Source organism: Hyperoodon ampullatus (genome assembly GCF_949752795.1).
Source record: "Hyperoodon ampullatus genome assembly, chromosome: 4".
Lineage (NCBI taxonomy): Eukaryota > Metazoa > Chordata > Mammalia > Artiodactyla > Ziphiidae > Hyperoodon > Hyperoodon ampullatus.
Window position 1 is genome coordinate 30399082 of NC_136917.1, and position 25421 is coordinate 30424502.

General features: G+C 42.7%; 1 protein-coding gene across 1 annotated transcript in view; it reads left to right on the forward strand.

Moving 5' to 3' along the window:
• Nucleotides 1–25421, forward strand: part of ADGRE1 (adhesion G protein-coupled receptor E1) — a gene marked incomplete at both ends in the record, with an annotated part of 48290 nt that overhangs the window by 14538 nt on the left and 8331 nt on the right. Inside the window, 14 exons of the mRNA XM_079701477.1 lie at nt 76–195; nt 1870–2016; nt 4122–4271; nt 5168–5308; nt 5394–5540; nt 6250–6338; nt 7612–7695; nt 10715–10892; nt 11535–11654; nt 13614–13813; nt 14274–14444; nt 17720–17914; nt 19648–19883; nt 23419–23485. Coding sequence (XP_079557603.1) covers nt 76–195; nt 1870–2016; nt 4122–4271; nt 5168–5308; nt 5394–5540; nt 6250–6338; nt 7612–7695; nt 10715–10892; nt 11535–11654; nt 13614–13813; nt 14274–14444; nt 17720–17914; nt 19648–19883; nt 23419–23485 — 2045 coding nt within the window. The remainder of the gene's footprint in view (nt 1–75; nt 196–1869; nt 2017–4121; nt 4272–5167; nt 5309–5393; nt 5541–6249; nt 6339–7611; nt 7696–10714; nt 10893–11534; nt 11655–13613; nt 13814–14273; nt 14445–17719; nt 17915–19647; nt 19884–23418; nt 23486–25421) is intronic.

The following is a 25421-nucleotide window of genomic DNA, read 5'->3' on the forward strand; positions in this document are numbered from 1 at the left end:
TTGAGTTGGGTACCTGTGTTTCTAACCATAGACACCTAATCTTTGGTCTCCTCAATGTCCTCCACTGCTCTTCAGACATTAATGAATGCCTCTACAGTGGGGTCTGCCCAGAGCACTCTGAGTGTACCAACTCTTTGGGAAGCTACAGATGCAGCTGCCAAGTTGGATTCACCTCTAGAAACTCCACCTGTGAAGGTATAGAGAACCTGATCTTCTTTACCTACTCGATTAATTAAGAACTTCATATAGTGATCCTATGTGGTAGGGATTATGATCCTCATTTTAGAAATAATCCAGTCGAGGCTCAGAGAGGTAAAGTCATTTGTCCAAGAATACACAGCTATTAGGTAGAAGAACGTGAATTTGAACTCCCATTGAGGGTCTACTATGAGTTAAGCAGTGGGTCAGGCAGTACTTGAGAGTAACGGGAGCTCTATCCTTAGAGTGATTCACTCACCACCCTGTGGGGGGGAGATATTGACAATGTCTGGAGACATTTTTGGTTGTCACAACTGGTGGTGGAGGCAGGTGGTTTGTGTTACTGTCAACTGGTGGGTAGAGACCAGAGACCCTGCTAAACATCCTCCAATGCACAGAACAGCCTCCCCACAGCCAAGAATGATCTGGTCTGAAGTGTCAGTAGCACTGAGATAAACTCTGTCCTGGGGAGAGCTCAGACCCAAACTTCAAAACTTTTCCCTGAAAGGTATTTGAATGAAGACCTGAGAGTTATTCTTGATCCTCCCTCCCCTTCCATATTAAATCAGTCATCATGTCATTGGGCAAAATGCCTGCTAAATATGTCTTGAATCTCTTCACTCTTTTCCATCCTTGGTTTAGGTTTCATCATTATTGCAACAGCCTCCTCACTAGTCTCTCCCTTCTTCTAGTCTTGATTCCTTGAATCTATCCTTTGCACTGCAGCCAGAATATTCTCACCAAGAGACAAGGGCTCCATCTTCCTGAGTCTGCTGCAGCATTATTATTTATTTAAGGGGAAGGTGACTCTATCAAGCAAGGCATGGAGTGATCAAGCCCTCAACATACCCCCTTGGCTTGGAGTTAGAGATATTTGAAGTCATCTCTGACTTTTCTGATCTATTTGTAGCAGTTATCTATTGCTGAGTAACAAATCACCCCAGAAGTTGGTGGTTAAAACAACCATCATTTGTTTAGGTCTGGATTCCACATGTTGGCAGTTTAGGTTGGGCTCTTCTGGCCAGTTCTTTGGGTCTCCACTGGGCTTGTTCATGTGTTTGTGGACAGCTGCGGGTCAGCTTTGCTGATCTTGGCTGGGCGGTCTCACATATCTGGGGCTCATCTGGGATGATCCAACTCTCTTGCACTTTGTCTTTTTTTTTTTTTTTAATTAACCTGGGGTTTGTTCATATGGCAGAGGCAAGGGGTCCAAAGTGTGAGCAGAAGCAAGTAAGTTTCTCAAGGTCTAAGTTTGGAACTGGCATCACATTGCTTTTGCCATATTTATTGACCAATGCAAGTCATAGAGCCAGCTACAGTCAAGGGCTGGGGAAACAAACTCCACATCCTAAAGAGAGGAGTGGCAATGTCACATGGTACGGCACAAACCTCATCCCAAGTTGTAGACAGAGAGAGGAGTAAAGGATGACAGCCATTTCTGCAATCTATGATCGTTGTGGCTTGAAACTATTTGCCACCCTTTTGCTTGCATACGGTTGGCCAGCATTATTCTCAAGACCATGCTTAACTGCAAGGACGTTAGAGAGAAGGGGAAAGTCTGGGTATTGGGGAGCATCAGGTGGAGGACAGGTGGAGTGACTCTCCTGATTGCAGTCTCCTGTCCTCACTGCTTCCTCCGCCTTGACCGGGGTTTCCATTTCCACTCACCAGATGTGGACGAATGTGCTGATCCTAGAACTTGCCCAGAGCATTCAACTTGCCACAACAGTCTTGGAAGCTACTCTTGTGCCTGCAACCCAGGATTTGAATCCAGCAGGGGAAAGATGAGTTTCCAGGGCCTGGGAGAGACTTGTGAAGGTAGGTTCATGGGTCTCTTGGGGAATCAAGTCCAATCTGTTTGCAAAGACAGCAGTGGTGAGGGAGGATTTGAGGTGGGTCTCAGCTGAATTCAAAGCCCTCATCTGCAAAGCTGAAGCCAATAATCATTCATTCATGCTTTCATTCAACAAACACTTCCTGAACACCTACTACATGCCAAGCACTATTCTAGGGATGGAGGATACAGCAGTGTGTAATACAGGCAAAAACACTTGTTCTCATGGAACTTATCATCCAGTGTGGGGAGAGATAGGGAACAAACAAAATACGTTCATGGACATATTGTGTGTCAGGGATAGTTAAAGGAGATGAAGACAAAGAAGGCAGGACAGGTGGGTAGGGAATACTAGAGGATGAAGTTGTAGTTTTAATAGCATGGTAGGGAAAGGCCATGCTGAGAAGTTAATATTTGGGAAAAGACCTGAAGGGAGTGAGATACAGGTTATCTGGGGAAGGGTGTTCCAGGAGGGGGGAACAGCAGGTACACAGTCCTGAAGGCAGGATCCCAGCCAAGGCACTAAGCTCTTCCATATATGTGCTCATTCATATGTGCCCAACAACCTGATGCTATCAGTGATACTTTATACCCATATTATAGATGAGGAAACTGAGCCTCCATTGTGGTGGAATCACCTCTCCCAAGGTCAAATAGAAAGGAAATAAGAGAGTCATGGTAGAACTATGCCTAGTGTGACTTCATACCTCAGCCACCATGATCTGCTGCCTCTGAATGAGGCTACCCCTGCTGGTAACTCAGGGTGGGCTTGTGCAGGACAGATATCAAGTTAATCACCAAATTTCCAGTCTCTGAGACTCAAGAAAGCCTGGAAAGCTGTCATGTAAAGATTCCAGAGCCAGACAGAACCTGAATTTAAATCCCAGGTCTGCCTTTCACAAACTATGTGACTTTGCACAATTTTGAAGCCTCAGTTTCCTCCTCTGAAAAATGGAAATATTAGTTCACACCTCACAGGGCTGCTGTGAGCATTTGTTGAGTGGATGAATGTAAAGGATCTTCCTCATTGCCTGCCACAAAGAAAGCTCAACACGTTTGCCATTAAGTTTTTATTTTAGTTAATGAATACTTAACATAGTACTTGCTCTGTCCCAGGTTCTGTTCTGAGTGTTTAAAGATAATGTATCACCTTATGTAATCTTCTGAACAACACTGTGGGGTGGGTTCTATGATTACTTCCATTTCACAGATGAGGAAACGGAGACACACGGAGATGAATTCTCTTGTCCAGTGTATTAGTCAGCTCAGGCTGCCATAACAAAGTACCAGAGACTGGGGAGCTTAAACAACAGAAATTTATTATCTCACAGTTTTGGAGGTTGGAAGTCCAAGATCAAGGTGTCAGCATGTTAGGATTCTGGAAACAGATCTCTTCCTGGCTTGTACACAGCTGCCTTCTTGCTGTGCTCTCCCAGGGCAGAGAGAGCTCTTGTGTTTCTTCTCCTTCTCTCTCATGAGGATCCCACCTTCATGACCTCATCTAAACCTAATTATTTTCCACATCCAAATACCATCCCACTGGGGGGTAGGGCTTCAACATATGAATTTGGGGGGAGGTGACGTAATTCACTCCACAGCACCCAGTAACATGCAGATTATAAGGGGGCAGAGCCAGGCTTTGAACTCAAGATGTCCATGCTCTCTACCCCTCCACTCTGATATAGTGATTTCTTGGAGAGGAATTGAGATTCATCAACGAGTTTGAGGCTGAGGGAACACAGGCGAGAGAGGATGAGCCTTTGTGAAACTACAGGTAATCGATGAATCCAGATCATGAGTTATGAAGGGATTAGAAGGAAAGGATGAGCTCAGCTGAGAACAGACTCTTAGGGTCTTATATGTTCTAATGAGGAGTATGGATTCTATCCTGAGCTGTGGGGAGCCTCATCAGAAGATTTGCATGGGTCATACACATGCCTCTAAATGTTTCCTTTTCATAGTGATGCAAATGTGTTTAAGAAGGTGAGCCCAGAGGAGCTGGGGAAACCCATTGGCTTTAGGTCAGTGGTAGGGCTATGAACTGCTGCTGTAGCCTCAGCCTCCTTCATCCTTTTGATTTTCTGCTTAGATGTGGATGAATGTTCCAGGAACTCGACACTTTGTGGTCCCAGTTCCATCTGCACCAACATCCTGGGAAAATACAGTTGCTCCTGCCTGCCAGGGTTCTTTTCACCTAATTTGTGGAGTCCTGAGAAACCTGAGGCTTTCAAGTGTACAGGTAACTCTTCCAGCCATTTGGGGGACTTCTCAGTGGATGTCAAACTACCCTGATATGTAGTGGCTTATATCAACAATCAATTGTTCTTGCCCATGATTCTGTGGGTTGACCATATGGTGTTTCTGGGGCACTAGGATGGTTGGCAGGTCCAAAATGACCTTGCTTACATGACTGGTAGTTGGTACTGGTCTCTGGCTGGAAGCTTAGTTGGCCCTTCAGTTTTCCTTATGAACTTTTCCTCATGGCTGTTTGGGCTTCCTCAGATCATGGCAGCTGGCTCAGAAACCCTCTGAGGGAGATTAGTTAGGTCAGGGTTCCTCAACATTGGTACTATTGACTTTTGGGGCTGGATAGCTCTTTGTTCTGGGGGACTGTCCTGTGCATTACAGGATCTTTTGCCTCGATCCATTGGATCCCAGCGACCAACAAAAATGTCTCCAGACATTGCCCAAGGTCCCCAGAGGGGCAAATCTCCCTCAGTTGAGAACCACTAGCTCAACATAATAGAAATATCTTACTCTCATATGAATCCAATATGGATATACTTGGCCAAAGGGCAGCTTTCCTCCACAAGGTGATATAGGTGTCCAGTCTCCTTGTATCTCTTGGTTCTTCTATCCCTTAGGGCATTAGAATTCCTGGTTCCAGCCAGCGGTGGGGAAAGAGAGAAAAGGCACACCCACTTCTTAACCACCTTGGCCCAGAAGTGACATATGTCATGTTCCCATAAGTGAAAGCTAGTCACATGATCCCACCTAGATGCAGAGGGTTCTGGGAAATGTAGTTCCTGGTTGGGATGCCATGTTTTAGCGACCAGTCTCTGCTTTGGAAGGCGAAGCATGATTTTTGTTGGCTTGGTGGCCCACTCTGCCTCATGGCCACTCTCTACTCCACAGATATTGATGAGTGCCTTGATAAGTGCCTTTTCAATGCGACATGCACCAACACCCCCGGGAGCTACTTTTGTACCTGCCACCTTGGCTTTGCACCAAGCAATGGAGATTTCAACTCCATAGACCCAAAAGTGGACTGCATAGGTGAGCGGAGGGTTTGCTGGACATCCCTGGAAAGAAGTATCTCCTTACTCCTCTGAGTTGTTGGATATTCTTGAGTTCTCCGCAGATATTGATGAATGCCTCCAGGATCCATCACCCTGTGGCCCAAATTCTGTCTGCACCAATACCCTGGGCTCCTACAGCTGTGGCTGCATGGTGGGCTTTCATCCCAATCCAGAAGTCTCCTGGAAATATGGCAACTTCAGTTGCAAAAGTAATAATCTCCTTGCATGTCTTGGCAATGGAATCTGTGTCTTGCTTTGGTTGCAGAATCCTCACTTTTCCCAACCTCTGTACCCTCTTCTTTTTTAACCTCGTCCACATATTCTCTCTTTTTCTGTTCATTTAATCATTCATTAATCACTCATTTGATAAATTATTTTTGAAGCATCAATCCATGGGGAAGTTTGAAAGGTTTATATTTTTAAAATTATGGATTATTTGATATATTAAAAGTATAGATAATTTATATGGAGGCAATGAAGTATAATAATAAGATGAGTATATCTGAGGCCCTTGGTAGCATAAGAACTAGAACATCATCAATGCCATTGCATTTCCTACATGCTTCTTCCTTACTCCGTATCCCTGACCCCTCCCCAGAGGGAACCACATGGAACTTTGTAATTCCCCTACTTAAAATATTCCCCCTCTAAACATTCCTTGCTTAGTTTGGTTTGCTTTGGAGTTTTATAACAGTGGTATCATATTATGTATAGTCTTTTCTGATTAGCTTTTTTCACCTACTATCATGCTTCTCAGAGTTGCTGACGTAGCATGTAGCTGTAGTTTGTTCATTTCCACTGTTGTATAATATGACAGTGGATGGATTTCAAGCAGAGGGTGAAGGAATCAGACTTGCCTTTTAATCATACCTTGCTGTGGTTAAGTTTGATTTGGTTGTTTTTGTTTTTTCTTCTTAGGGGTTCCCTTCAAGTGTAAAGAAGATGTGTTACCCAACAATGAGTGGGTCCAGCTGTGCCAAGTGGGAGCAGCAGTGGAGCCTGAATATGTAAGTATTTTTGAAGGTTCCTAGTTCTTGAAGTTTTCCCAGAAGGCACTTAGGTAGAATGTTGTTTTGCGCTTTAACAAAGTCAAAAAATACGGTGGCCTAGACCAGATATAAATTTATTTATCTCTTTGTAACAGTCTGAGTATAAGCTGCTGAGAGCTGACATGACGGCTTCATAATACTCTGCCATCACCAACACAAGTCTCCCTCATTTTAGTCCAGAATGGCTGCTCCAGCTCCTGACATCAAGTCTGCATTCCAGCTGTGGGCAGAAGAGAATGGGAAGTGAAAGACACAGTCCTTCCCTTTAAGAGTATGACCCAGTATCACTTTTGCTTACACATAGCTTCAGGGACAGCTGGAAAGGAAGGACATTTGTCTATCTAAAACTTGGGGATTTGTTTACTAAAAGAAGAAATGGTATTGGAGTCTCACTATTAGTGAAGGTGTATGTGCTGCATCTGTGTGATATGGGATGGGTGATACACAGCCTCCAGGCCAGGCAGAGGAATTTGGATGTCTTGATTCTCTAATGAAGTCATTCTAGTAAGTAAAGACTCCAGAAGCATCTTCAGGTATTGATGTCACTATATTAAATATGAGTTTGTAAATTAGCTTTGGAATTCCCATGCACTTTGGTTCACTGTTGTTTTTTTTTAAATTGTGAAATACACATAAAATTCACCATTTTTAAAGTGTACAATTCAGAGACATTTAGTACACTCACAATGGTGTGCAACCATCACCTCTATCTCCAAAACATTTTCATCACCCCCAGAAAGAACCCTATGTACCCACTGACAGTTACTCTGTATCCCCCCCTGGCATCAGCCCCCAATAAACAGTAATCTAATTTCTATCTCCATTGATTTACCTATTCTGGATATTTCGTATAAATGGAATCACACACTATGTATCATTTTGTGTCTGGCTTCTCTCACTAAGCATCGTGCTTTCAAGGTCTGTCAGTGTTGTAGCTGTGTCAGTGCTTCAGTCCTTTTCATGGCTGAATTATATTCCACTTAGACCACTGGTCTTTTCACCCCACTCAATAGTTTTGCTGTTGGTTGATGTTTTCTTTTCTTATTTATCGAAGAGAAAGATGCTATGATTCCAATTCTGATCAAAAGGTGAGTTTTTATCTCCCTGAGAATTCTAGAGACTTGTGACACCTCAGGAATTCAGGACCATCCCATGTGGTGGGCTGGATGGCCCAGTTTGTACATTGCACACTTGATCGATGCTCACAAATGCTCTTCCCTCTGGGATACAGGTTTCCTTTTGTGCACTGATGAATGCCACCCTCAGCATTCTGGATGATGTCTGTAAAAACAAAACCACCGTCGTCTCTCTGAAGGTAACAAAGAAGTCTTCATAATCATGTTTCGAGTTTCAAACATATTGAGGGCACACTTCGGGTGCGCAAAATCCTCTTTATCATGAATGGGTTGTGAGTTAACATTTAATCTACTCCAGTTGTAAGGTCTGAAAAATTAACATGCAGGGATATTGCCCTTTTCTGTACAGTTTTGTGAGTTTTATTACCTGAGTAGGTTTGTGTAACTACCACCACAGTCAGACAACAGAACAGTTCCATCCCTCTCCCCTGACCCTCCTCTCCTCCCCCCACCCCCACCAACTCCACTGGGCTTCCTCTTTTTTTTTTTTTTTTTTTAACGTTTTGGCTGTGTAGCGGGGCATGTGGGATCTTAGTTCCTTGACCAGGGATCGAACCCCTGCCCCCTGCAGTGGAAGTACAGAGTCTTAACCACTGGACTGCCAGGGAAGCCCTGGACTTCCTCTTTATAGTCAGATATTCACTCCCTCCACCATTAGCTCCTGTGAATCCCTGATCTGTTCTCTGTCATTATAGTTTTGTCTTTTCAAGAGTGTTTTGTAAATGGAGTCACACAATAAGTGGCCCTTTGAGTCTAGCTTCTTTCACTGAGCACCATATTTTCAAGCTTCATCCACATTGTAGCCTGTGTCAGTGCTTCACTCCTTTTTATGGCTGAGTAGTGTCCCATTTTCTGGATGGACCACAGTTTGTTTATCCACTCATCTTTGAAGGATATTGGAGTTGTTTCCACTTGACCAAGATCTCTTCATTTCTCCATCCCCACCCCAGCTTTTGGCAATTATCAGTAGACCTACTATAAACATTTATCTGTGTGTGTGTGTGTGTGTGTGTGTACTTGAATTTTCATTTCTCTAGGGTAAATACCTAGGAGGGGGATGACTATGTCATTACAATTGCAGATTTAAAAAAATAGTTTCTCTTAAGACTTTAAGTTGTAACTTATGGATGTTGTTATTTCATTTATAAGTCTGTATGAAAATAAGAATAACACTTTCATTTGTATTCTGGTGAATTTTAAATTAATTTATTAGTATAACATATTTATTCATGAAGTGTACACTTATTCATAGGGTTTTCAGATTAAATTTGTATAAACAATGAACCCTTTCAACAAATTTATTTAAATTCCCTCAAACATTTTCTACCATGTTTACAAATATTCTCATTTCTCCCCAGATTTTAAGTACTTAATGAGGAAGATTTACAAACCTAAAAGGCAAGGTCACTATGCCCTTAAGGGATTCATAAATCCACTCAGTCACGTGCATAAATATAATAATTCAGAGTTTTTAAAAAATGTGTAATATGGTGTATCAACAGCCATGTTCTCTTAAATTGTTCATATTAAAATCACGTCTAATTGCTTTTTGCCATGAAATCATGTGGTTAATTAGTCTCCTTCTCTAATGTGTCAAATTGTTCCAGCCCTTTAAACAACAGATTTCCAAATTATGCCAAAGATTACAAAATCTTCTAAAATTAACACAAAAATATTACCACTATGGAGTTTTAGCTTGCTTGCTATTTTTTTTCTTTCCTGAGGATATAAAATAAACTTCCTAGCTAAGAAGAATAGATTTAATGTCAAAGGGGATTTTGATGAGATTTCATCAGCCACAGAATTGAGAACCACAGTTTTTCAGGATGATTCTAGCTGAGATTTTTCTGCTCTGTCGGCGGGGAGGGACCCCAAACTCATGCCTTTCATTTGGGATATGGTTATAAAACTCAGCGCATCCTGTTTTTCCCAAACATCTCTCAAGTTTCACTCTGATCCAGTTTTTATTGAAATTCTTCTCATCTTCTTATCATCAAATTTGGATACATAGAAATTGGTTTCCCTGCTAAGATTTCAGTTAATTTCCTTCACCATTGGATTGGATTCAACTAATTTCTTCCCTTCATTTATGAGGTTGTTAGCTTGTGAATTCTCTTCATATTTTTTTGATGGGATTACATTTTTATAGTCAGTTTATTGACAGTAATCAATAATCAAGGGAACAGTATCAGCATTAATATTAATATTATTATTGCTAGTCTTTCCTTAACTCTATTCCTTAGGCATAACCAATGTTAACATTTAGATGCATATTTTTCCATACCTTTTTTACTTTGTGAATGCTTGTATAACACACACACACACACACACACACACATTGAAGCACACATTGAGTACCTACTATGAGTGGTTTAGAGCAGTGATTAAGGATTCCACCTCTGATACCAGACTGCCAAAGTTCAAATCTTGGTTCTGTCACCTACTAGATATGTATCTTTGTTTTCTCATCCAAAATGGAAATAATAATAGCTTCTATTTCATAAGTATCTTCATAAAATTAAATAAATTAGTATATATAAGGCACTTAATACTTGGCTCATAATAAGTATTAATTATATTTATTTTAAAATCTCAATTAGTGCCAGAAACATAAATACCATAAATACAAAATTTTAAAGTACTTGTTCTTTTTAAACAAAAGGAGATAATATAACATGTGATTCTGTAATTTGCTTTACTTAATCGTAGCTCATGGACCTTTCTGCTTGTTAATATACATAGATATACTAAGTCATTCTTTTATTAACAGCTGTATACTATCCCATGATTTGATTTTATCATCTTTTATTTAACCAATCAGTTGGACATTCAGGTTTTCTGAATTCTTGCTATCACAAACCACACTGAAATGAACATCATTAGACAAGATCCTTGCACAATTTTTAAGTATTTCTTGCAGGAGGGATTCCTGGAAGGGAAATTGCTGAGTCAAAAGGGTATGTGCAATTTATGCCATGACAAGTGCTGACTTACTGCATGCCATGAAGGCGACACCAATTTGCATTCCCAGTGGGGCTTCTTGAATCAGGAAATGGAGGCTGAGTGAATGTCCTTTCACAGTCTTCATTATCCTAGACTGTCAACCCCTTCTCTTGATGAGAGAGGGAACAGCTGCTGTTTCATTGATAAGAGAGAGAGAGAGAGAGAGAGCGCACGCAAACACACCTTTCCTTGCAGAGTACGGCTGAGAGCTTTGCCTCTGTGATTGAACAAACATCCACATGGTCCAACTTCACCAAAGAGAAGACATCTACCCTGGCCACAGTCTTACTGGAGAGCGTGGAAAGCACCACTTTGGCAGCTTTTCTGAAACCCTCAGCGAATGTCAGTCAGACTATTCAGACGGACTACTTAGGTAGGACATATCCTTCGTGTCAAGGTCACACCTAGGGGCTGATTTAGACGGGTGACTTTGGCAACGTGATTCTGCATGGCTTTCCCATATACCATTTCCCCAGCTGTTTCCAACCTCTGAACGTACAGCAAAGCAAGTCCAATTATTGTAACAACATCTCCCATTTATCGAGTGCCTGGCATTGTGTTAAGTCATTGGTCAAGTTTACACAGCTGGTGAGTGGGGGAGCTAGGCCTCCTAGTTAGTGACTGTGGAACCTGAACCCTTCTTGTCCACTATGCTGGGCATGCTCCAGACTCTTTCAATTTCCTTTGGCTTTGAAAAACCTGTCTAAATTTGGAGTAGTCAGAGGGCCATGACTCTGCTGCTTTCCATCATTGTTGACTTCAAGCCCATCTTTCCCTGATGCATCCCCCTAAGGATGTGAGCGCTCACTCCTAGAATTACAATTGGGTTTCTCATTTATTTGGTGCTACCATCCTCCTGTCATTCATCAAGGGCCTCAGGATCTTTCCCATGACCAATCGTTCTGTCTGTCCTTTCTTCTTGCAACCAGGGATGCGTCCCTTTCTTGGCCAGAAACCAAATTCCAGACCCACTTTCTGGGTGACCTCCTGTAAATTCTCCCTTTCTCCCTTTTAGACATTGAGACCAAAGTTATCAACAAAGGATGCACTGAAGAGAATGAGGCCTTTAATTTGAAAGCAAAAGGGGACAAGATGAAGATTTGGTGCTCCACGATCGAAGAATCTGAATCCACAGGTACAGACCCACTCCTGAGAATCAGAGAGGGTGGTTATTGTGCATTCAAGCAGCAAATATTTATTTATTTATTTATTACCTTTTAAACCTTTTTTAACTTAAAAAAGTTTTTTCTAACAGTCCCTTGTTGGTTATCTATTCTAAATATAGCAGTGTGTTCATGTCAATCCCAAACTCCCAATCTATCCCTCCCCACACTTCCCCCCACCCCGGTAACCATAAGTTCGTTCTCTAAGTCTGTGAGTCTGTTTCTGTTTTGTAAATAAGTTCATTTGTATCACTGCTTTTTAGATTCTGCCTATAAGCAATATCATATGATATTTGTCTTTCACTGTCTGACTTACTTCACTTAGTATGATAATTTCCAGGTCCATCCATGTTTCTGCAAATGGCATTATTTCATTCTTTTTTATGGCTGAGTAGTATTCCATTGTGTATATGCACCACATCTTCTTTATCCATTCATCTGTCGATGGACATTTAAGTTGCTTCCATGTCTTGGCTATTGTAGACAGTGCTGTAATGAACATTGGGGTGCATGTATTTATTTTGTTTTTAATTTTAATTTCTTTAGCAAATATTTATTGATCACCTCCTAGGTGCCAAGACCTGTGCCAAGAAGTGAGGAAATCAATGATGGTAGAGGGGGACTTCCCTGATGGTCCAGTGGTTAAGGCTCCACACTCCCAATGCAGGGGGCACGGGTTCAGTCCCTGGTCGGGGAACTAAGATCCCACATGCCGCAAGGCGTGGCCAAAAAAAAAAAAAAATGATGGTAGAGGCAGAAATAGCCCATGCCCTCAGGGAGTTTTCCATCTGCTAGGGAAGTCAGACATTAAATAAATAATCTCTGGGAATGGAGTCTAGAAGAGAGTGGATATGTGTATATGTATGTTTGGTTCACTTTGCTGTACAGCAGAAACTAACACAGTATTGTAAATCCACTATACTCCAATAAAATATTAATTAAAAAAAATAATCTCACAGTACAGGAGTGTCAAGACATTTCCTGTCCAATCCAGCAGCCATTGGTCATGTTTTGTTATTGGCATTTCAAGTGTGGTTAGGCTGTGAGGGTGACATACATACTGGATTTCAAAGTCTTGGTGCCAAAGATGAAGGATGTAAAATATCTTATTAATAATTGTTTATATTGACTACATGTTGAAATGGTAATATTTTGTAGGTATTGAGTTAATACACAATTAAAATGACCTTTTTTTTTTTTTTACTGTTCTGAAATGTGGCTACTGGAAAATGTAAAATTGCATATGTGGCTTATACGATATTTCCAGCAGACAGAGCTAATCTGTATCAGGGATTGGCAAACCTTTCCCGTAAAGCATGGTTAGTAAATATTTTAGGCTTTGAGAACAATACAATCTGTTGTAACGATTCAGCTCTCCCGTCATAGTGCAAAAGCATTCATAAGCAATATGTAAATGAATGGGTGAGGCTGTGTTGCAATGAAACTTTTATTTACAAAAAAAAGGCAATGGCCAGATTAGCTTGTAGGTCATTGTTCATAACTTCCTGATCTATATGCTGTCTGGAGGGCACAAGGAACAGGCTAGGACACATCCCTGGAGACCACCAACACTGAAAGCGGATGCCCACCAGAGAGACTGAACAAGAATAACCATAAATGTGGGAGGGGAACTTATTTCCCACTGCTGAGTTGAATTGTCCCTTAAAAACACAAATTCAAATTTATTTTTAAATGTAGCCAAGATTTTTTTCCAGGTGATAGCACTTCGAGATTTTTTTTTTTTAAAGGTTCTGGTGAGGCTCACCTACCTGGAAGTCCACTGGTGTTTCAATTCTCAGAGCAAGCCAGTGGTGCAGAGATGCATGGGATAAGAAAGTGTGTATGTGTGTGGATGGAATGGGTCATCTATAATAACTACTGAGCAAATGATTCCCCCCCCCCTTTTTTTTTGCTTTTGGGGGAAATTGCAGGGATCAACGGGGTGGCTTTTGTCTCCTTTGCGGGTATGGAGTCCGTTTTGGATGAGCGCTTCTTCCAAGACCCTCAGATGCCCTTGGCCAACTCCAAGAGGAAGTTGAAGTTGAATTCTCGCATTGTTGGGGGCATCATAACAGGAAAGAAGAAAGATGGGTTCTCTAAACCAGTCACCTACACCCTGGAGAACATTGAGGTTTGTGCAGAGGTTTCCATTGGACCCCCATCTGCATTCTGAGAATTCCCCATTCTCAAGTGAGCTTAACTCTCATATTTGATGGGGACCCATTAAAGCAGCAAGTGTCCACAATTTCTGATAACTCAAGCCACTTCCCCAAATCCACCACTAGAAAAATGAGCTCTCCTATTTCTATGTGTCATTTTCCCATTCATCAATGGGCAAGGTTTAGGTTAGATTAAGTCATGTTGATGCAGGAACATTTACACGGATATTTACATTAGCTATGACCAAGTTAGTGGTAGAGACAGGTCTGGCACCTAAGACATTTCTTTTCATGACTGCACATTGAAATATCAGCATTTTTCTCCCTTCCCTACAGAACATACCCACATCTTCTTGAGGTTGATCAAGTTGAATCCTGAATGGATTCTTGAATAGAGGGATTCTCAGGTAACCAAAGCCTTTGAATTTTCAGCCAAAGCAGAATTTTGAGAGTCCCATCTGCGTTTCCTGGAACACAGATGTTGAAGGAGGTAGATGGACACCGTCTGGCTGTGCGATCCTTGAAGTTTCTGAGACGCACACTGGCTGCAGCTGTAATCGAATGGTGAACTTGGCCATCATCATGGCTGCTGGGGAGCTCACGGTCAGTACTGATGCTCTGTACTCTAGCTCCCCAGATCCAATGGGAAAATACTGACTAAACATCCATGGTATGCCTCTCATGGCACTGGGTGTTGTGGGAAGGGGTTATGGGGGATAGAAGGGGTGTGTGCCATACTTCTGCCCTTAGAGAATTCATGGTCTGTTTGGGAAGCCATGACACTCGTATATAAAATGATAAATGACCCTAAACAGGTGCAGGCATGATGACAATCATGGACCCCACTTACTGAGCACCTCCTATGGGCTGGACCCTTTATTTATTTTTTATTTTCTTATTATTTTTAAATTTTTATTTATTTATTTTTGGCTGCGTTGGGTCTTCATTGCTGCGCACGGGCTTCCTCTAGTTGCGGCGGGCGGGGGCTACTCTTCGTTGCGGTGTGCGGGCTTCTCATTGCGGTGGCTTCTCTTGTGGAGGAGCACGGGCTCTAGGCGCACAGGCTCAGTAGTTGTGGCACATGGACTTAGCTACTCTGCAGCCTGTGGGACCTTCCCGGACCAGGGCTCGAACTCGTGTCCCTGCATTGGCAGGCGGATTCTTTTTTTTTTTTTTTTTTTTGCGGTACGCGGGCCTCTCACTCTTGTGGCCTCTCCCGTTGCGGAGCACAGGCTCCGGACGCGCAGGCTCAGTGGCCATGGCTCACGGGCCCAGCCGCTCTGCGGCATGTGGGATCCTCCCAGACCGGGGCACGAACCTGCGTCCCCTGCATCAGCAGGTGGACTCTCAACCACTGTGCCACCAGGGAAGCCCGGCAGGCGGATTCTTAATCACTGTACCACCAGGGAAGCCCTGAACCATTTGTTTTAAGTGTTTTTAGACCCATTTTGCAGGATGGGAGACTGGAGCTCAGCAGCCAGTCTAGTCATGAAGCCAGTAATTAGTGGAGTTGGGATTTGAACCCAGGATGGTCTGAGTCCAGAAGTCTCTTTCTACAGAATCATCTACAGGCATACCTCGTTTTATTGCACTTTGCAGATACTTTTTTTTTTTTTAACAAATTGAAGGATTTGGCAACCCTGTGTGCATTGAGCAAGTCTATTGGCGCCATTTTTCAAGCAGCATTTGCTCACTTCATGTTCTGCATCATATTTTGGTAATTCTCACAATATTTCAAACCTTCCACCAGGAAAAAGAATATGACCTACTGAAGGTTCATATGATGGTAGCATTTTTTAGCAGTAAAATATTTTTAAATTAAGGTATGTACATTTTTTGACATATGCTATTGTACACTTAGTAGAATATGGTGTAGTGTAAGCATAACTTTTATAAGCACTGGGGATAATAATTCATGTGACTCACTTTATTGCCAATATTTGCTTTATTGTGGTGGTCTGGAATTGAACCTCCAATATCTCTGAGGTCTGCCTGTAAATGGTGTAAGAATTTGTGCTGTAGGAACTGAGAGTTGTGTCAGTGGGAACTGGGGATAGATCAGGGAGGAGATGGAACCTGAAATAAGCCTTGGTGAGGGGTTAGATTCGGTAGAGAGAATAGACATTGGTGCTGTGGTGAGTATCCTTGTCTATATTACCAGGTAGGAGGTTCTATTCCTTGTCAGGGAGGTCCTAAATGTTATTTAGAGGAATGTAAGGCTTAGAACTTAAGAGTATTGGATCCAGAGCAAGACTAGTCTAGTTTCAAACCCCATCTCTATCACTTCCTAGCTGTGTTTCCATGGGCAAGTCACTCAACCTCTCTGAGCTGAGCCCAGTTCTTTCACCTTAAAAATGAGAACAAGAAGGACTTCCCCTGGTGCCAGAGTGGTTAAGAATCCGCCTGCCAATGTAGGGGACATGGGTTTGAGCCCTGGTCCAGGAAGATCCTACATGCCGTGGAGCAACTAAGCCTGTGTGCCACAACTACTGAGCTTGTGCTCTAGAGCCCGTGTGCCATAACTACTGAAACCCGCATGCCTGGAGGCCATGCTCTGCAACAAGAAGCCACCACAATGAGAAGCCTGCGCACTGCAACGAAGAGTAACCCCCACTCACCGCCACTAGAGAAAGCCCACGTGCAAAAACAAAGACCTAATGCAGCCTAAATAAATAAATAAATAAATGAGAACAAGTAAAAAATGATGATGTGAGAGCTCCCAGGCGGTCCACTGGTTAGGACTTGGCATTTTTCACTACCATGGCCTGGGTTCAATCTCTGGTCAGGGAACTAAGATCCCACGAGGTGCAGCCAAAAACCAAAAATAAAAACAAAAAATAAAAAGCACCAACATTTCATTAAAAAAAAAGAAAAAAGTATGATGAAAATTAACACTTATATCATACATGTTTCCTGCACTGTTGTGAGTACTTTAAGTATTTTCATTGAATCCTCCTAGAACGATTCCATAAGGTAGTTACTGTTAGTATCCTCTTTTTAACAGATGAGGAAACTGAGACACAGAGCAGTTAAGCATCTTGCCCAAGCTCAAACAGCTAAAACTGTAGTCAGTTATCTTAACCTCTACATCACAATATCATAGAGAAGAGTTCATGAGATGGTGCCTGGCATATCTTTAACACACAGGAAGCACCCAAATAAACTTAAAATTAATTACAAATTATGGCATAGAGAAGGACTCAACTTGTCATTGCTACTCCCAGAAGTTGGGGGCATCTCTGAACACCTATTATCAGTCCTGGTTCAGAGCAGGAAACAGGAACCATTCAAGGTATTTCAAGCAGAAAAGTATTTAATACAGGGACTTGGATGCTCACAGAATCACAGGAAGGGATGGAGGACTTGAAGTCAGGGGGCTGCCATTTGGATTTTGGCTTCAAGATCACCCCTCTGCAGCCATAATCCAGAGGTCAAAGATTGAAGCTGTCATTTCACCCCACATCCACGAAATTAAAGATTAAAGATTGGATAGTCGGAAGGGGGAGTCCAGCCACAGCTCACTCCTGTCTGCAGAAAGCTGGTATCTGCCTCCATCCTGCCTTTCAAAACCTTCATGCATACATTTCAGTGGAGAACCTAAATGACATTCAGGGCCTTAACCCCAAGAGATTGTGGGAAATGTCATTTGTAAATGTCCTGCCCTCGCAGAACAGGGCATAGGACAGGGGTGAGAATGGGTGCTGATGGATGCCAAAGGATGATGATGAACAATATCTAGTTCACGCTGAGTGTCAGAGGGAGAAAAGGCCTCCAAGCTCTATATACCCAAGCCAGGAGTCTGGATAATTCGTTTTCCTGCCTGGGGGCGGGGTATGTTTGTCCTTCTCTGAGACCAACAGTTATCTCTTTCCTGACAGATGGAGTTCACTTTGTACATCATTAGCCACGTGGGCATGATCATCTCTTTGGTGTGTCTCACCGTGGCCATCATCACCTTCCTGATGTGTCGTACCATCCAAAACCACAACACCTACCTCCACCTGCACCTCTGTGTGTGCCTCTTCTTGGCCAAGATTCTCTTCCTCACCGGTGTAGACAAGACCGACAATCAGGTCTCATATCCTTCAGGCTGTGTCCCCATCCAGCCCCATCATCTCCAAATCTGCCTCTGCTCATCCTTACCTAACTCCCTCTATGCTAGTTCCCACCTCAGGACCTTTGCATGTGCTGTGCCCTCTTTCAATACTCGTCCCCCAGCTTCTCACCTAGTTGACTCCTTCTTGTGATAGGTCTCAGTTTAAAATCATTTCCCTGATCATGTTATATATTGTAGTGGTCCCTCCTACTACTCTTTAAGCCATTAATGCTCACATGGGATGATTCCATCCTCATTCAGGGAACACCTGGCAATATCTGGAGACGTTGTTAGTTGTCACCCCTGGGAGGGGATGCTGCTGGCAGCTAATGGGTGGAGGCCAGGGATGCTGCTAAACACCTTACAATGCACAGGACAGCCGCCCCCCTGCCCCCAGCAGAAAATAATCTGGCAGTAGTGTTACAAATATCAGTAATGCTACAGTGGAGAAATTCTTTTTTTTAATTGAAATATAGCTGATTTACAATGTTGTGCCAATCTCTGCTGTATTGCAAAGTGACTCAGTTATACACATATATACATTCTTTTTTATATTCTTTTCCATTATGGTTTATCACAGTATATTCAACAGAGTTCCCTGTGCTATACAGTAGGACCTTGTTGTTTATCCATTCTATCTGTAATAGTTTGTATCTACCAACCCCAAACTCCTAGTCCATCCCTCTTCCTCCCCCCTTCCCCCTTGGCAACCACAAGTCTGTTCTCTATGTCTATGAGTCTGTTTCTGTTTCGTAGATAGGTTAATTTGTGCCATATTTTAGATTCCACATATAAGTGATAACATATGGTATTTGCCTTTCTCTTTCTGACTTACTTCACTTAGTATGATAATCTCTAGTTGCATCCACAGCTGAGAAATTCTACTTCTTATTCCTCTATTTTGCTTCCTTTCTCAGCACCTATTTGAAACCATATTGATTTTTGGGGTTATTTTACTTATTGTGTATCTACCTCCCCCACGAGACCATGTGCCCCATGAGAACAAGAACTTTTAGCCAATTTACCCCCAGTAACTGTGCCAGAAACAGTAGGCTCTCAGGGTTTTTCCAAAGGGAGCGCTACTGACATTTCAGGTGGGGTGATCATTCTTGATGCAGAACTACCCCTCTCACTGTGGGATGTTCCGCTTTCCAGACCCCTTGAGAACTAAAGGCTAGTAGCACACCTCACTCTCATCGCGTGACCAGGGGTGGGCAAACTTTTCCTGTAAAGTGGAAGATATAAATATTTTTGGCTTTGCAGATACTATGGTCTCTGCTGTGACTATTCAGCTCTTCTGTTTTAGTGTGAAAACAGCCATAGAGAATACATAAATGGGGGTGGCTGTATGTCAATGAAATGTTATTTACAAAACAGGCAGCCAACCCATGGCTGTAGTTTGTGGACCCCTTCCCCTCCCCCATATCTTCAACCATCCCCTAAAGAAGGGTGATCATATATCTGTTTCCCCCCAAACTCTCCCAGTTTTAGCACTGAAAGTTATACGTCCTGAGAAAACCAGGCAAAGCTGGATGATTGTTTACCCTACCAAAATGATGGAGCCACCTTGGTGAAGAATAAGTACTTGTGGAATGAATGAAGGGGCCGTGTTTGGGGATCTCCAATCAAAGTAGCTTCTCCTTTGCCCTCTTCCGCTGAACCTGCTCTCTGGAGTAGGGGATCCTGAACATGCCTGATTCTTCCCTGCAGGTGGGCTGCGCCATCATCGCGGGCTTTCTGCACTACCTTTTCCTCGCTTGCTTCTTCTGGATGCTGGTGGAGGCTGTGATGCTCTTCCTTATGGCCAGGAACCTGAAAGTGGTGAATTACTTCAGCTCTCGAAACATCAAGATGCGGTATCTCTGTGCCTTTGGCTATGGGCTCCCGGCACTGGTGGTGGCTGTGTCCGCCATCATACAACCACAAGGTTATGGGATGTATAATCGGTAAGTGACATCCTTCTCTCTCCCTGAAAATTATTATTATTATTATTATTTATCCCATGATGATAATTATATGAACTCAAGAAGAGCAATAACAGGAGCAGTAGTTGTGACTCCCATTTATTGAGCTCTTACTTTATGTACTGTTGGTCTCAGGGCTGCCATATACAGTAGCACAGGTTGTGCATTGCACAAATCCAGGAGCCATTGTTTGCACTATAGTATCAGTGGATGATGGCAATGTGAACAATGAACTTGATGGCACAGGTTTCAATTCGTGGACTCTGGAGCCAACTTCCTTGGGTCTGAATCCTTGCTCTACCACCGTGTTACCTTGAGCAAGTTACTTAAACTCTGTATGCTTTCATTTCATTATCTATTAAATGCAAGCTAATGACAATGCCTGTATCATAGTGTTGTTGTGAGTGTTAAGTGAGTTATTATTTGCAAAACATTTATACAGTGTTGGGCACAGTGTAAAGCATTATATATGTTATTTTTACCACCATCATTATTGCCATGGACTGTTTTAAAGTGAGGTAAGGGGCTTCCCTGGTGGCGCAGTGGTTGAGAGTCCGCCTGCCGATGCAGGGGACACGGGTTCGGGCCCTGGTCCGGGAAGATCCCATGTGCCGCGGAGCGGCTAGGCCCGTGAGCCATGGCCGCTGAGCCTGCACATCCGGAGCCTGTGCTCCGCAACGGGAGAGGCCACAACAGTGAGAGGCCCGCATACCGCAAAAAATATAAATAAATAAAAATAAAAAAATAAAGTGAGGTAGGTTTATCACATGATTCTATGTGAGAAGATTTTAGGTAGTATGCTAGTAAGCCCTAATTAAACAATATTTTTGTATTTATTTTGTAGGGCATTAGAAAAAAATTGCTGGCATATCAAACTCATGATTTCACAGACATGATTCCTTTGTATAGACATGATTCCACCGTATAAGTAAAAAGTTGAGTCAATTTTGAGGGAAAAAATTAGGTAAGTGACAGGACAAGTAGTATGTGGATAGGGTAGAGACTGTAATTCAGTGAGTTACTTCATTTCATCCTAGGATGGACCTTGTTATTGTAATTTACAGATGAGGAAAGTGAGCCTCAGAAGGGTGAAAAGACTTTCTCACTATCACACAGTGAAAAAGTAGCAAGGTGAGGACTTGAATCTGGGTCTTTCCAATCCCAGGGCCCGTGTTTATCACCCTGGTGCTATAAGCACTTTGCTGAGCTGTGTTTGAGGGATTAAGTGCCTAGGTTTCCTCCCTGCATGCTGATGGCTTATACTTCAGGTGAGGTCATGAGATAAGGGGTGAGGGAATCGAATTCATGTTAAAGGAGTGCCCTTCATAATCTAAATCCTGTATGCTTTACAAATATATATTATCTCTAGTATTTCTCCACAAAATTCCTATGTTTCCACAGCATACAGCAACACCATTCAATGATACTACAGTGTTAATACTGGCCTCTAGCTTTGTGCAGTGCACAACCTGTGCTGCGGTACATGGCGGCCCCAAGACCAACAGTGACTAAAGCAACAGCTTAATAAATGGTAGCTACAGAAGAAACTGAGGCTCAGCACAGTTGCAGGATTTGCCCAGGGTCACATATCTAGTAAGTGTCCAAGTTGAGTTCAGGTCTGACTGCCTTTTAAAAAAATATTCATTTATTTATGTTTTTTGAAATATAATTGATTTACAATGATTCAGGTGTACAGCAAACTGATTCAGTTATACGTAACAATATATACATATATTCTTTTTCAGATTCTTTTCATTATAGGTTATTACAAGATATTGAATATAGTTCCCTATGCTATGCAATAGGTCCTTGTTGTTTATCTATTTTATATATAGTAGTGTGTATCTATTAATCCCAAATTCCAAATTTATCCCTCTCCTCTTTTCACCTTTGGAAACCATAAGTTTGTTTTTTATGTCTGTGAGGTCTGACTATCTTGTCAGGAGATAGTGGTGACAATGCAAGGCCACCATGATGAAGTGCCTGATATTGGTGTGGGTAGTATAAGCCCTGACACAGACCAGAGAAGGATGAGGGCATATGGGAGCTGGAAAGTTCATGGAAGCCTTCCTGGAGGAGGTAGATTTTGAATGAGCCTTGAAAGCTCTACTGAAATGTACACGTAAGTGAGGACAAATCTTGCCTAAGGGAGAGCTCAAGCTGTATTTGGAAAATAGATGGATTGGATTGGAAGAAGAGGAATTTGGGGGGGGGGCATGGAATTTGGTGAATACCTTCTAGGTAGTAGGAACTACAGAAAGTTTTGGAAGAAAGGAGTAGCATTGGCAAGGATTTGAAATGATCTCAGGAGACACTAGGGAGTGGGGAAGTGAGACAAGGAAGAGAAGGAGGAAATACAGGGTGCATTCCTGAGCAGGTCCTGCTGTAGGTAACTGGGGCTCAATCCCAGTAGGCACCTCTGGGGGACTGTGTAGGGCACATACCACAGTTATCCCACCCACGAGGTGAGGGAGCTGGCATATTTATCCAGCTACCTCCCATCAGCCACTGGTTGAGGGCTGCTCCCTGGGGGAACGAATTTTCTAAAGCTTTTAGTCTGATGCCCTCAGGCAGAAATGCAGATGCTAATGAGGAAATTGGCCCGTATTTACTGAAGTATTTATCCTTGAAAGGATATGGGCAGCATTTTCTCATGATGCAAACATTTTCTTGCCTTTTGATCACTCTACCACTGGTGACTTACATTCCAGGGAGAGAATATCTGGTTGGCCAAACTTGATTATTTTCCTTCTCTTGCTGGGGAAGGCACACTTCTGCTAAAGGAATATTGGGGTGCTGTTACAAAACATGGCAGAATAGTTGTCAGGTGGTGAAAACAGCAAATATCTACTAGAGGCATGATGGAAAAAGGAAATTAATTCTCCCTCCCTCCTTCCTTTCCCTTCCTCCCTTCCTCCCTCCCTTCTTCCTTCTTTTTCTCCCTTCCCTCCTTCCCTCCCTCCCTTTATTGCTTCATTCCTATTAACAAATAATTTTGGAATGCCTCATCCATGACAGGATTTGCACTGAGTGCTGGGTATTCAGAGATGAATAAAACGTTCAAAGTCCAAATTCTCTTGCAGCTCATAGTCTAGTAGGGGAAGATGGACAATTTACAATAAATAAACAACTGAACAAGATAATTTATGATAGGTGCTATAAAAAAAAGCAGCAAGCTGTTAGGAAAGGACCAGGGTAGTGGCTTTTCAGAGGAGGTGACGTTCGAGCTGAGATTTGAATGACAAGGTATACTAGTGGAGAGTTCTGGATAAAGGGGTTACAGAGGTTACGAATTGAGAAATGAGCTCTACACAAAGCATTAAGTGAATATTTCAGGAACATTCACCCAGGAAGAAGGTCTGAAAGAGGAAAACTGAAATGTGACCTGGTCCATCATGAAAATTTTCATGTCAGTCTCATCTCCCAATATTCTCTCTCATTAGCATATCTGGCAGGGTGTGAGTAATTTTAGGGTCAGAACTCTGAGACAATCACTGACTCTTGTTTTTCTCCATAGCTGCTGGCTGAATACAGAAACAGGGTTTATCTGGAGTTTTCTGGGGCCAGTGTGCACAATTATAGTGGTAAGCTGATTGCTTGTTGCAGTGTGTTTTGGAGGAGGATCAAGGAGACCCAACGGATCAAGAAGTGCCAGTGGATGTTGCAAAGCTCTGGTCACTTATTCCTCAAACACGTGCTCCATTCTGATCCTTGATCCCTGAGATTTCCAAGTTAGAATGTAATTTCTTTGATTTGTAATTTTTTTTTTTTTTTTTTTTGCGGTACGCGGGCCTCTCACTCTTGTGGCCTCTCCCGTTGCGGAGCACAGGCTCCGGACGCGCAGGCTCAGCGACCATGGCTCACGGGCCCAGCCGCTCCGCGGCATGTGGGATCTTCCCGGACTGGGGCACGAACCCGTGTCCCCTGCATTAGCAGGCAGACTCTCAACCACTGCGCCAACAGGGAAGTCCTGTAATATATTTTTTTTAATGCCAGCATACAAATCCCCTGGAAGGGACCACAGTCTTATCAATCCTTTGTGTTTCAGTAAGAATGGGTCTATTGATCTCTTCTGAGTACAGATGTTGAATAAGAGAAAAGGTAGAAGAAATTAAGAGCAATTGGTTGGTGGCAGGGGGCAGAGGGTTGGATAGGGAAATGGTGGGAAAGAGGCAAAGGGAAGCCTGAAGATTTTTTATTTATTTATTTATTTATTTATTTATTTATTGCTGTGTTGGGTCTTTGCTGCTGCATGCAGGCTTTCTTTAGTTGTGGCGAGCGAGGGCTACTCTTCGTTGTGGTGCATGAGCTTCTCATTGCGGTGGCTTCTCATGTTTCAGAGCACGGGCTCTAGGCTCACGGGCTTCAGTAGTTGTGGCACGCGGGCTCAGTAGTTGTGGCTCACGGGCTCTAGAGCACAGGCTCTGTAGTTGTGGAGCATGGGCTTAGTTGCTCCGCGGCATGTGGGATTTTCCTGGACAAGGGCTCCTGTGTCCCCTGCATTGGCAGGCGGATTCTTAACCACTGTGCCACCAGGGAAGCCCCATGGAGATTTAAAAAAAGTTTTATGGGGGTTTAATCGACAAAAACTATATATATTTAAGGTGTGCAACTTGATGTTTTGACGTATGTATACACTGTGAAATGATCACCACAATCAACCTAATTAACAAATCCATCACCTCACATACTTACCATTTTTTCCCTTTTCTTTCTTTGTTGTGAGAACCAGTAAGAGCTACCCTTCTAGCAAATTTCAAGTATATAATACAGTATTGTAACAGAAGTCACCATGTTGTACATTACGTCTCTAGAACTTACCTTGCATAACTGAAATTTTGTACCCTTAGACCAACATCTCCCCATCCCCTGGGAGCCACCATTCTACTCTCTGGGAAGACTGGGGAGGTTGAGTACCCTCTCCTTGCTTCCTTGCCTCCAATCTAGATTCTACAGTCCTGCAAGATGAGAGTCTTCTGACTCTCACTCATGGTGGCTTGTTTCCTTGAGTCATTTGTAATTGTTAATTGTGAGCTCATATTTGACTGATCTAAATCTTGGGAATTCTTGAGGTTTTATTCCTCCAGAGGGGTTTTGCTTACTTCTATCAGGTTTTGGGGGTCCATGTATTAGTTTCCTAGGGCTGCCATAACAAAGTATCATAAGCTGCGTAGCTTAGAACAACTGAATTTTATTGACTCACAGTTCTGGAGGCTAGAAGTCTGAAATCAAGGGGTCAGCAGGCCATGCTCCATCTGAAGGCTCTAGGGAAGAATCTGTTCCAGTCTACTCTCCAAATTCTGGTAGTCTCAGGCATTCCTTGGCTCGCAGATGTCTGTCTTCTCCCTGTATCTCTTCACATTGTCTTCCCTCTGTGCATGTCTGTCTCTATGTCCAAATTTCCCCTTTTTATAAGGACACCAGTCATATTGGATTAGGGCCCACCCTAATGATTTCATTTTAAGTTGATCATCTCTGTAAAGACCCTATATCCAAATACGGTAGCATTCTGAGGTCTTG